A 15,499-nucleotide genomic window follows, 5' to 3' on the forward strand; every position below is an offset into this window, starting at 1 on the left:
GACATTTTATAATTCATGTTAATCAGAACTATTTAAACTATTTATATAGATGCATATCCTTATATAACCATTAAAAAGCATTTACGTTACTTAATAAATAACTGACAGCAAATAAAATATAAAAAATCTATTGTATTTAGGCTACATAAAGCTGAAAAAAACTATACAGATATTACAAAAACAAAAACTAATAAAAATGACAAAAAAAATCAACACTCAAAAATACTAAAACTTTAACTAACATTAAAATCAAAACAGAAACTGAAATCAAATTCAGACAACAACAAAAAAGCTATACTATAATACTAAAATAACACACAATAAATAATACGTTTCTTCTAAGAAACCAATTATTTTTAAAGAATCAAATTCTTATGACGGAGCGTCATGGCGACTATAAAATGTGCCATTTATCTGATATGTCAATCCTGCCACAAGCTCCAGTATTATTTAAATATCACAGATAAACTTTGTCTGACAAGGAAAATTACCCTACACTAACAGATAAGCATGTATTCCTATTTACTGTCGACTGTTTTGAATAGTTTTCACTGCTTCGTGAATGAATCACTCTGTTCAGTTAGTTCATTTTAATATACTCACTCAAAATGGTTCAAATGCTTTCAGTCAATACTTTGGAACAACACAGAGAAAAAAATCATCGCTGAATAAGGTGGATATTTACCTACAATCCGCTGAATCCACATCTTCAAATGTTTCTTATTTTCTGTCAGCGATGACTTTAATGTTGATCAACACCTGCATCTGGTGTTTGTAAATGACTCTGTACTACAGGTGCAGGTAAGATGTTTGCCAACAGCAGAAACACTTAACAGTACTCGAAAGCAGTAAACGTACCACAAAGTACCATGACATTACTATGTGTTTTATGAATTCTGTGATACTGTTTATGAATTAGGTATTCACTATACTTTACCTTGGTTCTGCCACTTTACATTTTCCCATAAATGATCTAGTTCTGAGTCATGTTAAATCTAGAGGTGATTTGAAACCCAATAGAACTAGACCTGTAAAATGTTGCTCACCAGTTTTGAACACTGAATGTTTTAGTAGGCCAACAGCATTTATTTACAAAATAAGGGAAGCTATATAGACCTACCTCTTTTACTTGAACGGAGGCCTGTGACCAGTATTTTAACTTCTGTTTACTTCTGTTCATGGTTACATCTATTTATTAATCTATAACATGGCCTTGATATGTTGATTTGTATTGGTGCTTGTATGTTGTCGTTAAATCTACCTCAAAAGTAAACATGCACAATGACACTTTTAGTATGTTTTGAATTTGTGCATCACAGGCTCAAAATGACAAATATTTATTGCTTATATTGTGAGCATACATGAAACATATTTTAACATTTATATAGCCTAAATAAGAATATGCATTATAATCTTATGTACTGTATGCACTGCATATTTTAAAAGACATGCATTTGTAGGAAGCTATGAAAGTTCTCTTTTTTATCATATCATGCACATCCAGTTGTTCTACTAGGTCTTTGTGTGTCTATCATGCTAAACGTGGAAAGCCTAAGAGATTCTTTCACCTCTAAAAAACATTCAAATTTAAGAAAAGTGAAATGACATATTCAAGTAAGATGGCCAGTTTTTAGGCCGGGTCTGTTGGCTGGTTAATTTCCTCTATTAACTTTTAGATGTCTGAACTACACCTGAACTTTATGAGGACAGAAATCATGTTCCCTTTGAAATGGGAACTCACACTACGTCCTCTAGAGGACACTTTGGGGAAAGCCTGGAGCGTGACGAGTGTTTGAATCACAACAATGTCATTGGCCAACGACAGTCTGTGACGTCACTACTGGTGCAATAGTGATTATAAAAGGGCACCTCTATTAGATGTCATCAATTTCTTTCATCTTCAGGATCCATTTGTTTGTGTACGCATGAACGTGAATATCATGAAGAAACCCTCAACACGCCAAGTGTTTTCAGGAAGCATGTGCGTCTGGTGCAAGAATGAGGTGTGCACGCAATGTGTCGAAGAGGCTGAATGTGCTGGGTAGGATGGGTAGGATGGGTAGAAATGGGTAGGATGGGTTTTGCTGAGGCCTCTGCTTTCCTGAGCTCCACCTAGACAGTGACATCAAATGTGTCTGCTCTCTGCGGGCTGCTGTGATAAGCTATCTTTGAAGTTTAGTGCAGTTTGCCCTCCTCTAGTCTCGCGTAGCCAGACCTTCAGACTGACGGCTGAAGGTCTGGAATTCATAGCAGCTTTCTTTGGCCAAGCCCGCCCATAAGGCCGTTTGACCGACATGTCAAACAACCAATTACAGTTCGTTTCATTCAGCGTCACGTTTCGGGGCGTGGAAATGTCCCCACAACAACAGACCGGCGTGCAACAAGTCAGTCAGCATAGAAAATCAAAGAAGGAAAAGAAAACAAGCAGTAAGTCATTGATCTGTTCGTGCACGTATACTTTTGAGAATCCTACGTTTAGCTGATCTTGATTAATGTTCATTGTCACTCGTGTAAACACAACAGTTTTTTTTCCGCAATCACACGTCTGCGCTTTGTTTCCCGGCTGACCGAAAATAAATGCGACACTCGCGCCCCCCGGAAATCCGATAAAATTCAACCAATCAGATGACGACTTCGACATTCCTGAAGTGTTTCCAGTTAAGTGTACCATATGCATCAGACGTTTAGCCAACGTTCTGTGGGCGTGACGTCTGAGGCTGAGACTAGCCCTCTTCTCACTCTAGAGAGTCGTTTGACTGAGGCTTCCGCTCTCCTGAGGTCCATTTAGACAGTGACATCAAGCTTGTCTGCTCTTTGTGGGCCGCCTTGTTAAACTGTCTTTAAAGTTGAGTGCAGTTTGCCCTCCTCTCGCTCTAGAGAATCGTTTGGATGAGGTCTCCGCTTGCCTAAACTCCATCTCGACAGTGATATCAAGTGTGTCGACTCTCTGTGATAAGCTGTCCTTAAGGAGTAGTGTAGTTTGGCCTCCTCATTAGAGAGTCGTTCTGCTGGGGCCTCCACACTTCTGAGCTCCATCAGACAGCAATTTCACGTGAGTTGGCCCTCTGTGGTCTGTTATGGTGAGCTGTCTTCAAGATGTGCATTGTTTGACCTCCTCTCACTATAGAGAGTCTGCCTTCCCTGTTTCGGGTTATTTTAATAGGCAGCTTCCCTAGAATGCAAACTTCAGCAAATTGGCAAGGTCGTAACTGCCTCCCCCTATTGTGGGTTAAGCAGGCGGTTCCCTTGTGTTAACACTGAAGTACAAACTGCCTTCCCTGAGGCCCCTAAGCAGGCAGTTTCCTGGTGTGCTTCGGAGATTAATAGCTTGGGCCTATTAAATTAGCTTAAGATGATCCCAGACTGCAGGGGCTACCGTGGTGTGTACCCTCCCTGTTAGTGGGATACCCTCTCTTGGGTCCTTCATGCTCGGTTCATGCTCAGGCAGACTTAGGGGACTTTAGCATGGTGTTACGTCCTATTAGTGTCTAGGGTTCTTTTAACGGAACGTAACATATTACAATTTTAAAGATTTTAAAGAGCATTAGTCTGGGCCCTGCCACAGCACCACAACAACAACAAGATTCTTTTTAACCCTTTTTTATTCAAAGGCTCTTAACATATCACAACTTGCTCAGAAAATAAGCTTCAGGGGAGGAACAAAGGTCTCAGAAGGGGGCAATGCCAAAATAATAAACAAAAGCCAGATCTACCTGGGTTTAGGAATTCTTAATAAGCCTCACAAAGGATATACAAATAAATGACAGAAATCTATCCTGACTCCCTACCTAGCCACAAAACAGGAGAAAAAGGGTTACAAAATAAAATGGCGCCCACCTCCCTACAGTTCCCAAGTAACAAGGCAAAAAGAAAGTAACAACAAACAATCAGGAGAATAACAGCTTTTAAAGGAAAACAAATCAAAAGGTGGCTTTACAACTTAAAGGTTTTAGATGGAGGCGTCTCACAACAAAGCAAGAGATCCTTCAGCAACAGCATTCAACAGCATTCAACAGTGAGCAGGCTACAGCACAGATCCACAACAAAAAGCACAACAGCTCCAATCAACAGGACCGGGCAGGACGCAGACCAAGCTCTGGAGAAGAGTTCTCCCCGATTGAGAGTTCTGCTGGATTTTATGCTGCTTCCCTCCTGGATGGTAAGCAGGTGCAGCTGGAGACGCAATCAGCTACCTGCCAGAGGAAAGAGTGGGAGGAGCCAAAGGAGAGCAAGAGACAACAAAAACAACAGAAAGAAAAAACATACCACAGTACAATAATAACTCACAAAAATATACGTCTTTAGACGTAACAATGGCTAACACTTTGCAGTTTTTTTTTTTTCCAATTTCCTCTAATGGGTGTAGTTCACCCTTCCTTTATCAGGGTCTATGGTCCCTGCTTGTAGCCTAGTCTAAGTTGGGGATGACAGTATTGGGTGAGCATTGGACTCCTCTCACTTAAAGGGTCCTCAGCTCCCCAGAGAACCCATCTCTGGGCCCTGGTTTTGCCTGAGCTTTGCATCCCTTCCCACTGGTTAAGCACCCTTAATTCAGGAGTGCTGGCCTTGCGAGATCCTGACTCTAGGTAAGACGAGATGTTGCTACTAAAATGTTCCCCTGTGGTTTTTAGGGGTTGAACCAGATAACCCTATATATCATGCCTCATGTAAGGCTCATGCCTAAGCCTAATGGCGGGTTTTTCATTTCATTTCATTTCATTTCATTTCATTTCATTTCATTTCATTTCATTTCATAACACTTTATTTGTCCCCAAGCCTCCTCATAATCTACTGGTCATAATGACTTCAGGAGAGTCCAGACTAAATCAAATATAACATTTTAATTCTCAGGTAAAAATTGTATCATGCCAATTACATAACATCACTTGCTCAAATATTACTCCAAGTGTAAGAAATGCATTCCTGACAGAGACACGCAGTGGAGTGTCAGTGTGTCCCGAGTGTAAGCCTCGGGAAGACTGCTCGGCTACTTACCCTTAAATACCCAGACCACAACAAAAGGCTTGTATCCGTTTTTTTTTTTTAGTATTGTTTTGGGTCAATTCATGTACCCCAGGGGGTAACTCCTGATTTTGGAGGAGAGGAGAGAATTATCAGATGTCTTGAAGAGCAGAACAGAGTTCTCCAAGTTTTCAATCTTTCTCATACCAATGGCTGCAATGAAATTAAGAGCATTTTTACCAATCGCATTTAAAATGAAAAACAATAGATTCACAAGATAAATCATATGTGATAATCTCAGTGAACTTTTAGTGACTTGAGGAGGGAGAGGGGGATGCATATATAAACAATGAGATAAGTTTGGACAAGACAATGTCCTGTGCTCTTTCTTTGCGATCTTCTGTCCAGGGTACGTTTTATTGCTTTATTGTAGGGTGAGTTTTATCTCAGCTTTTATCTTAGAAGGAAATGGAGGAAAGGTTTTAAGAAAGAACATATATCTAAAAATGTAAATAAAACACCTATGCTATTATCACAGGATCTTTCCCTCTACAGAAAGTATACATCTTTTACACTAATATGAGCAGTTTGTAGCCTACAACATAATGGAAATTCAATGTTCATTCAATGTGAATGAATTTAATTAAAAGGTTACTATTTCAGATGTACAGACAAAAACAAGTGTTCCTCTATTTCTTAACACTGCATGACAAGGGTCACACTGGGTACTATTTGGCCATGATAAACTGCAGTGTAATTTCAGGTTTGCCAGATGTGGAAAAATCCTGAGCCAAAGTACACAGAACAGTAAATTTCCAGAAATACCTGTATACTTGGTGTACACCGACTTATACAGGAATCTATGAAGTTTCATGGACACACACAACTGAAACACTGATGGCTGTCAGGTGTGCATACATAGTGCATGTGTAACTGGTGTTATATTTATTTATTAATTTCACTCAAAATATCTCCCTGTGTTATTATCATTTGTTTCATTATTTTGTATTCTGGAATTATTCTTTTAATATTTAATTTAATTTATTCTTCTAATATTGATTTCTATTAACTGAAATGTCATATTTCTATGGTTAGATGGTCATTTTCCAGTATTGTTCAATACAGTGCGTGGTTCCTTTAAGACTTTTGTTCCGGTTCCGGTTGCTCTCCTTCAGTTCGCGGTAAATGCGACTGAAGAGAGGTAAGTTGATGCTCCGTCTAAAAGTTTTCTTTATTGTAATACAACATGTAATTTTGTTCTAAAATGCACTTTAATCTTATTCAAACATGTATGAAGTTTGTGTTAATGATGAGATGAGTTATAACATGTATTTTCGGAGAGAATTCATTAAGCATTCGTGCAAGCTCTGTTGGCTGAAATAATGCCTTTCACTGACAGGCTGAATTGTGAGAGAAGGCCACAGACTCGAGGTTGTTCTTAAAATTCTTTTTATTCATTCAGATATGTTTTCTTCCATTCTTCTATAAAGTTTATAAAGTAGTTTATAAAAATGTCAAAAGTGTAAAATGTTTCAGTTCTGCGACTGAAGAGAGGCTGAATTGTGAGAGAAGGCCACAGACTCGAGCTTGTTCTTAAAATTCTTTTTATTCATGCAGAATAAAATCTGGCATGAGAAATTTCTGCTGCCTGCTCTCGTTTATCGACCAACACAACACATAGCTAAACGAAGACCGGTGTAGCAGTCGATTCTGTTCCCCCTGAACGAGCCGTGTCTGCTGACAGCGCATGCGTCAAAGCCTTAATAAACCTTAATAAATCAAAGCCTTAATAAACATTACATTGGAATCTGTAATATAGTTTTAAATTTGAAAAGAAATAATCTGGATTGAATTGACAGATGGGGAAAAACTCGCTTCTAATAAAAAAAAAAAAATCAAAACAATAAAAAAAACAAATTTCGGGAAAAAATACAATCCTTTTGGCTTCCCGTACATCCAGTTGTGCTTCTTGCTCGTATTCAGTTTTGATGGTACGCATGGTAACTCGGCAACTACGCATGATTTGTAGTATGATTGCGTAAAGGGAACAGGAATTCCGATAGGGAACAGAATCGACTGCTTCACCGGTCACACGTGCTTACTGTTTTTAATATCAATCATTCTGATCACTTACTTTATTCCACTCGGCTCATGTGATTATTAAAATATTCACCCAGGAACACTAAATTTAGAACAGCGTTCTCTGTCTGTACCGTATTGACTTTTGCTATTATTCTTGTTCACTGACTCATTCATTAAACTGAACAGCCAATCAGAGTTCTCTCTCTCACGACAGCCCGATTTATTTATGTATGTATTTTTGGCCCAAAAAAACACAACACCATCCAACGTTGCAGAACACCAAATCGCTTAAAAACAGCACAACACTGTCCGGTGGCCGATCGTCGGCTTAGTGTGTCCCTGTCATTTACCGTATCCCTACCCTACCCATAAGTTCTCTTTAAAATCAGGGGAAAATGATGGTGAATAACACTGATGTAGAAGCATCTAACTCTTGCCTAAACTTGACATAAACTGTAAACTTGTCCCTCAAATCTGGTTTGTTGAATGGAATGTTGTTCCAGGATCAATAAAGATATTGATTCAGGAACATATTGTGCTTGGCAAAATCAGGTTCTGCCTTGATTTGGCTATCTTGGCTCTCCAAATAGGGACTCACCCTAGACGTCTGTTGTTTTATATAAAGTTATTTATTGTGCAGACTATCTGAATGTTTCCAGTTTTTCTAAGTGAGTACAGTAGTGGCCAAAAGTGATGTCTGAGGGGGATATTTGTTTTTAATGGCCCTACAAGTTCAATTTAACCATCAAAATATGAGGATAACCATCTTCCATATGATGGAAGAACAAAACACTAAACTTGGTTAAGGTATGGTTCTCTCTTGTTTTTACATGTGTTTATAATTTCTTTGTATGACAGCCTGCCAAAAAAATATGTCTGCACAATTTGGCATGTTTCATTGTGTTGTCACAAATAAAACAATTGACTCCTAGCACAACTACACAATGTGCTCACACAATCTTTAATATTATTTGAATATAGATGTCAATTTTCCTAGGCCAGACCTCACTTTTGGCCACTAATGTACATCCCTAGATGGGAGGATTTCTCATATTTAACTTCCTCACAACCCCCCCACCCCCTAAAAAAAAATAGTTAAGTAAACCCATACACACAAAACAACTGTCAAATTAATATTCTGGATTAAATGCAAACTAAGCTTGGTTGATGGATAAAATGTATCCTCAATTTGTCAAAATAAAGAATATGTTGACAGCAAAGCACTGTCAAATTTTCTTTGCCATCCAATCCAACAAAACTTTTTTTGAGAGATTTAAGTTGGTATACTGAATTGTACTGTAATAGATCACAATGTTGAATAAATGTCTTAATAAACTGCACACAGTAGTAAGAAATTATTTTCCTTTATTTTTGTTTATTCTAGAAGCAATGCTCAAAACAAATATTATATACATATAAAATCTGGCATAAAGCTGAGAAAATTGTGTTCTTTAAAGACAACAACATGTATAAGCAATGCTTTATCCAGGGCTAAAAAAACAGAAGAAAAAAAATCCAATAGTTCACTCCGAGCAGAATCAGTATTTTAACATTTCTGTTTATGCTCTATTTCTTTAACAGTATCGTTCCGAAAACGGATTAATTAGAAAAAATACTGGTTAATAAAAAAACAAAAAAAAAATTGCGTACACTTTATACCAGACCTTGTGACTAAACCTCGTAACTCGATGGATCCTTAAACTGTCGCCAAATCTCATACAGTAGCTCCACCCGCCTCAATCGTGAATGAAGTCTCGCATGCATTTTGGAGACTGTTTGCAGTGCAAGGGTAAATAAAAAAACTGGTTATTTTATAAGTACCGCATTTTCTTTATTCAAAACTGTATTTGAGGAGCGGAGTGTCTTTGTCTGGAATTTGCCGTCTAGTCATCCTGTGCATAACACTTTTTTTTATTTTTGCCAAATATATTAAATGACGGTAAAAACTGTTCTACGGTAACCTGCAATTTTCGCTAGTTTCAAAACACACCACACTGGATAGAACCGGATATGGTAATATATCCTTGGATAAACTCCTGCGATCCAACAGCTAATGCCTGCACATTGCCTTGCGACTTACAGAGGATGATTTGACAACTGAGCGCGGGCATTTCACTCACGTTGGATGCGTCAAAGTCAGATTTGCATAGGTTCTACTATTTGAATTCATGATTGGTTGACTGCCAAATTAAAATCTTAAACAGAACAATAAAATAACGTTATTAACCGGTTAATGGTATTTTCAAATAAGCGTTTATGTTCAGAATGTTCCATCAGTGGCCGGGAAAGAGTTAATACTCAACCATTGCCTTGCTGTGTGTATTGTAGGGCTGCACAACATTTTTGTTTTTCTGTGATATACATTGCGATATGAAAAAAAAAAAAAAAAAAAATTCAGCAGATGATTTTAATTGCTCAATTTTTTAAAAATTAATCATTCTAGGATAATTGGGTTGATTTTGTTGGGGAGAAAAAAAATAATTACAAGCATAGATAAATAAAATAGAACAAAGATACAAATGAAAATTAAGCAGTGATTTATATTTTTTTTTGGTTTAGTCTAACCGTATTCAGGTACAGAAATTGAATAATCAAATGTAAAATAACACTGCATAGTCTTCACTGTTTAAATTAAATATAATTAATATAATTAATTAATACAATTTATCTTTGTTAAAGCTACAAAAGCAATTTTCTATTTTGTTGTTTGATTAACATTGGTGGCACAAACAGCTGTGGGTATATTAGGCTGCCGTTACTTTAAGAAGAAATGCAAGGATCCAATATAATGATACGCATCCATTTTCTTTCTCAATTGTTTACAGCACATAACCGACAGTGTTTATTCAAGCTCAAAAAGAAGAGAAATAGAACTGAATTTGGTGCTCACGTTCTGTCTGCGTGACTTTGTGTCAAAAAAACAGTGCGCGAGTTCCAGTCGTCTTGTGTTTTATGTTTAAAGTGCCAGGACTTGCAACACATGCAAATGATTAACATTCACTCTATGATGGTAAAACTCTGCAAATAAACTGCGAATCACATGCGTTCCGAACCGGGGGGCAGTTGGGATGTGACTTTCGTGGATGCGCACATCGCGATATTGATTCTAAAATGACATATCGTGCAGCCCTAGTGTATTGATAATTTATTGTATTCAGGATATTCTCCTCTTACTTTCTAAGGTGAATAGGTATGGGCATCACACAGGCCGCTATGCATGTGTTCGGGCCTGGTGTCACGCTCATGTTCTCCCAGTGTGCTGTTGCAGGATCATAGCGGTGCACGGATGTGATATCTCTGTAGTTATCATGGCAGTAGCCTCCGATAACGTAGACCTTCCCCTCTAAGACAGCTGATGCTGACCCAACATGAGGCACTGGGATTGGCATAATGGCACTCCAGGAGTTGGCCACAGGGTCATAGACCTCACAGCCTAATTGATCTACCAGATGGCCATCAGCATCGCTTGAAACCCCACCAGCTACGTACAGACGGTCATCCAGGGTCTCCATGCAGTGCAGTGCTCTGTCATTTCTCATCTCACCCAGGTTAGTGGATCCTCGTTCTGGGTGGTAAAGGATCATAGACGACAGGCATTGGTACTGGCTGTTTAAGCCTCCGGATAGGAAGATTGTGCCGTTCCATACAGTGGCTGCATGACAGCATAGAGCTTGGTCTAATGGGCAGACAAAACTGAAGAAGTAGAGAATTAAGAAGAGAAGGGCCAGGTTTACCAGCATCACTCACTATTAAAACCAAGCTATTAGAAAGAATTTGACTTTTGCTATACATTCGCAATATGATCTATGATATTTAAATCTACCTACTTTAAATCTACTATTAAACTCTTACTCTGAATAAAGTTATTTATTGAAGTAGGACATGATTCGGAATTAAATTGTTGTTAGTCCTGAAACAACATTCCTAATTAATCATGGAAAATGAGGATATGGGGGATAGACATACAATACATACAAGACATGTAAGTAATGTTATTAACCTGGCTGTCGGTCAATTCCTGGTGACACAAACCTCCTGAAAATATTGTGTGAAAAGTAGACCTTAAAGGGGAACTCCGGTCAATTTTAACATTGAGCTCATTTTTTTGTAAATTTGGAGTGCTGTCAATACAGAGAACAACGACAAAAAACAGTGTTGCCTACACCATGTTTTCCTCTTTTAAAAATTTCACCCGTGATCACTCTGAAGGAATCACTTACATGGCTGGCCACTTGTAATGACACATCAAGGATGTTAAGAGGCTAAAAGCAGGTTTAAAACTTGCCCCATTGAAATCAACAGGGTGCAAATTTTAAAAAGAGGATAACACGGTGTAGGCAACACCGATTTTTGTCGTTGTTCTCTGTATTGACAGCTCTCCAAATTTACAAATAAATGAGCTCAATGTTAAAACTGACCAGAGTTCTCCTTTAAGACAGTACAGTACATCTATCAATCTCAAACTTGTTTTCATTTGTTCAAAGTTAAAAATGGCACCTACCCTTATATGTGAACAAATCAAATTAGGGCTGGGCATGACATTGTTATGCGCATCTCGTCAGTAAAGCCGATTCCTTGATTAGTAGTAAATAGTCATCAACTGCTTTCAAATGGAGTGGCATTTACTACACAGAGCCGTAGTTCACTGACAAGCTGAGCCATATCGCATATCGCAGGCGATACGTCCGCGACAATGTCATGCGATATATATCGCCCAGCCCTAAATCAAATATTAGGGTAAGGGTTTGATCTGGGGTTTCGGTCTCGAACAACATTCACACATGGTTTAGGGTTTGCAGTTGTGTTTGATCTGTGATTACTTGCTAGATATGTTTCAAGAACAACAGCTGATGTTGTGCGTGCTATTTATTTACTGTACTAACCTCCAAGAATTTGTGTTGGGACAGTAGACCTCTACACTCTCCATGTTGACCCCCGAGTATCTCTCTCCTCCAATAGCATATAGTTTACCATTCAGGACCACTACAGCGAAGCTGCCTCTTCTCTCATGCATATCAGCCAACCTTTGCCAGAAGTTTTGGATAGGATCATACCTAAATCAGAGATTGAACAAGTAGTCCATAGTATGACGGGGTAAACTTGAACAAGGTTAGACAGAAAAAGCCTCATATTTCATCTTACATGTAGGTGCATTTCATTGTATCAGCTTTGCCATAATAATGCCGTCCACCAACTACGTAAAGCTTCCCCCTTATCGTTCCAACTCCATGACTGAATCTTGGTTTCTCGGGTAAAGTTCCCAGCATTTTCCAATCTACTTTCTTCACCAATCCAACATGGTTCTGCAAAGAATTGCTAAACCACATTTCCCTGCAGGGTCTATGTTTGTCTAAATTATTAGTGATCTTCTCACCCCCAACAAGGACTATAGTGTCTTTAGGCATGTAGACCCTGATATTTGACTGGACATCTGAAGAACTGGAGAAGAACTCCTTAAAGAGAGACTTATAGACATTTTTGGCAACAATTCTAAGCCAAGATGTAACAGACATGACTTCATCAAACTCCTTAAAGGTCATGAGAGGAAAGCGGATGGTCCCCATCAGCTCCCTGGAGAATTTCACCCGTTGTTTGGGATAGGCTTCGATCCAAGACATGACTGCTTTGAACACAGGCAACTCAGAGAGAACATAGAGGGAATCACTTTGAAGGTATTTCTTAAATTTTTCCACAGGAAGATCGTGGAACTTCGGAGTGATGGACACATCTTGAAAGTGCCTCAAGACGAAGTGATTGGCAAGTGCAAGTAGGTCAGACATCCCATAGGCCTCTGCAAAAGATACAACGTCCAGGCAGCTGTAAGCATCCATTTCTTGTTCCAGGAAGTTAAGGCATAATGAGTAGGCAGTCTGAAACTGTAATTGAAGAGATGTACAGGTGAGATCAAACACACATCCCCATCCAAGAGAAAGAGCCCCACTGAAACTGTAGTGGAGGAGGGCCTCAAACCTGGCAGCCCTGACTAACTGCAGAGACACCAATTTCTGCCTGCTCTCCTTCATACCGCTGGTAAACATGCCTCTGAAATAGTCACTGCTGGCAACCAGGAGCACCCGGTGAGCTTCATGGGGGTGGGAAATAAATACAAGTTTATGAGCAGTTTCGCAAATGCAGAGGGCATCAAATGAATGCTGTGATGTCTACATTTCTACAACATGAAGGAATCATCTAATTGATGCATAGGAAACTTAAACCTCATATTAACAAATTTCTTACCATGAAACACTCTTCCCTCTGCTTCAAGCTCCACATCACATCCCACTCTCTGTGTCCACAGCTGTCGGATATGCTGTAGATTATCATCCATATGTTCCTTAGCAGAAAAACTTTGTCTGCCTTCTTTCTTCCCTATTGCCTTGTCCTGTTCTCTTTGTTCCTCCTCTGTGCAGAGTTCCAGAACTCTCGGAGCTTCAAGGCTAACAGCTGCAGTCCTGACCAACTCCATATTTGCTTTGTTCAGAATGCTGATGTTCCCCGTATAGGCAAACTCCACCACTGCTGCCAACCCCGAACCATGAACCTCGGGCCCCAAACACAATGCGATAATCCGTTCTTGTCTGGGCTTCTGTCTGAGCCTCAACTGAATAAGGTTACTGACCGCAGCCAGGACAATAGAATGAACCTGGAATTGGTGTCCGTCATCTGTGTAGATGGTCAAGTCAGTGAGGACAGAATACAACTTCATGTTCTCCAGAGCCTCGAAGACCACACCTGGGTACGCTGGATCGGAGTATAGCTTCTTGGGATACATGTCGCAATCATCAAAATCTTCAAAACTGCAATGTCCATCATATTCATCTGATGAGTCTGTCATCTGCTGCTCTTCACCTTTAAATGTTAAACCTCTAAAAGTTGAGTCTTTTTCAGAATCTCCAATGTCATCGGTACTGACGGAGGCAGCTGCAAAACAGTTATCATCATCGTCATCATCATATTTATCGTGAGCTTTATCAGTGCCTTTATCTATATGTTTACATGTAGCAACTGAAACGTCACCATTTGTAGACCTAAGAGGTAAACTGTTACTAAATTCTTCATCATTCTTTTTGTTGTCGTATTTATCAGCATTCTCTACATTATTGTTGTTGTCATATTTATTGGCATACTCTTCATCACCTGCCTTATCATTTTTTGTACACATAACGTCACTGTCACTGTTTACATGCATTAAAGGAAAACTAATACTACATCCATCACAGTCATCAACAGCCTTCTCACTTTCATATGCTTGTACTTGCAGCTCCTCTTCTTCCGACCGCTCATTTTCCTCAACTGGATTCTCCCGGTCTTCCTGTTCTTCGCTCACATCCATCCATTCATTTCCACCATTCATGTTTTCATCCTCTCTGGCTGTTCTCCATGAACTTCTCCACTTTCTCTGAAGACACTGCTGATCCATTGCCATCGTGTCTTCAGGTTTCTATAAAAAGCAAAAAACTTCATTACTTCTTTAAAAAAAAAAAAAAACAGAACATGTTGCATCAAATCTGTTTCTTAACTTGTCTTGAATCTCTCTGTTGATGTGGGATCTTATGCTGTAGTCAGGTATGCAAAAAAGATCAGTGTCTCACGAGCTCACAATGTTATCATCATAATGCTATTTTTACCTTTAGCATTCACTATGATCACATCACAAGCCATCTAATATAATCACGTGCTCCACCGTTCCTTTTCAGATAATATCACCAATTCCTTTTACTTTTCAGGTGTACCACTCGATTTGATTAAAAGGAAAACAGGTTGTAAACACCATTGTGTTTAAAGAACATCATGGCAAAGAATGTCTTCCAAATCTAAAATATCAGTCTAATAAATGTTACGCTTGCTTTATTGTGTTGAAATATGCAGTTCTCAGTCACATTACATCTAAAACATCTAAAAAGAAATAACCTTTTGCACTGATACTGGACCTTTCCACAACTCAACACTGCACTGGGATGATTTTAAAAGAGGAACTCTGTGACTTTGCCTGCGTGAGAACACTATGTGCCTGCGGTGTTCTGGCTCAGTTTTATTAAGTGACTATTATGTAACATGAATTGGAAGGCCAAACATATATAATGGTAAAAAAAGGTGTTGTCCTTCATCCTCTTTTTTTTTTATTACCATTTTAAAGCTCTTTTAAACTGATGCTATTTGCTTTGATATTTATCATATTGGCAAATGCAATTCCAAAAGGTGTGTGAGTGGCTTCAATTTCCAGATACCAAGTATATGGCCACCCATACTCGGAATTGGCCAAATGCATTTAACCTATCCAATTTAGTGCACACACATTATAAGCAGTGAGTAGTGAACACACACACTGCAAACTGGACACACACACCTGGAGCACTGGGCAGCCATTTTGCCATGGGGGGTTAGGTGCCTTGCTCAAGGGAACTTCAGTCTTTTCCTGCTGGTATTGAGAATCAAACCTGCAACCTTTGGGTTA

General features: G+C 38.9%; 1 protein-coding gene across 1 annotated transcript; it reads right to left on the reverse strand.

The window, feature by feature from the left end:
- Positions 1 to 5,102: 5,102 nt before the first annotated feature.
- LOC308705645 (kelch-like protein 33) lies at positions 5,103 to 14,470 on the reverse strand (the record flags this gene model as incomplete). Its single annotated transcript, XM_081390746.1, has 5 exons — positions 5,103 to 5,175; positions 10,219 to 10,737; positions 11,928 to 12,098; positions 12,187 to 13,126; positions 13,282 to 14,470. 5 exons carry the CDS (start codon positions 14,468 to 14,470, stop codon positions 5,154 to 5,156), a joined length of 2,841 nt encoding a protein of 946 aa, XP_081246872.1. The 3' UTR covers positions 5,103 to 5,153.
- Between the last annotated feature and the right edge of the window lie 1,029 nt (positions 14,471 to 15,499).

Source organism: Scardinius erythrophthalmus (assembly GCF_964197995.2).
Source record: "Scardinius erythrophthalmus genome assembly, chromosome: 2".
NCBI lineage: Eukaryota > Metazoa > Chordata > Actinopteri > Cypriniformes > Leuciscidae > Scardinius > Scardinius erythrophthalmus.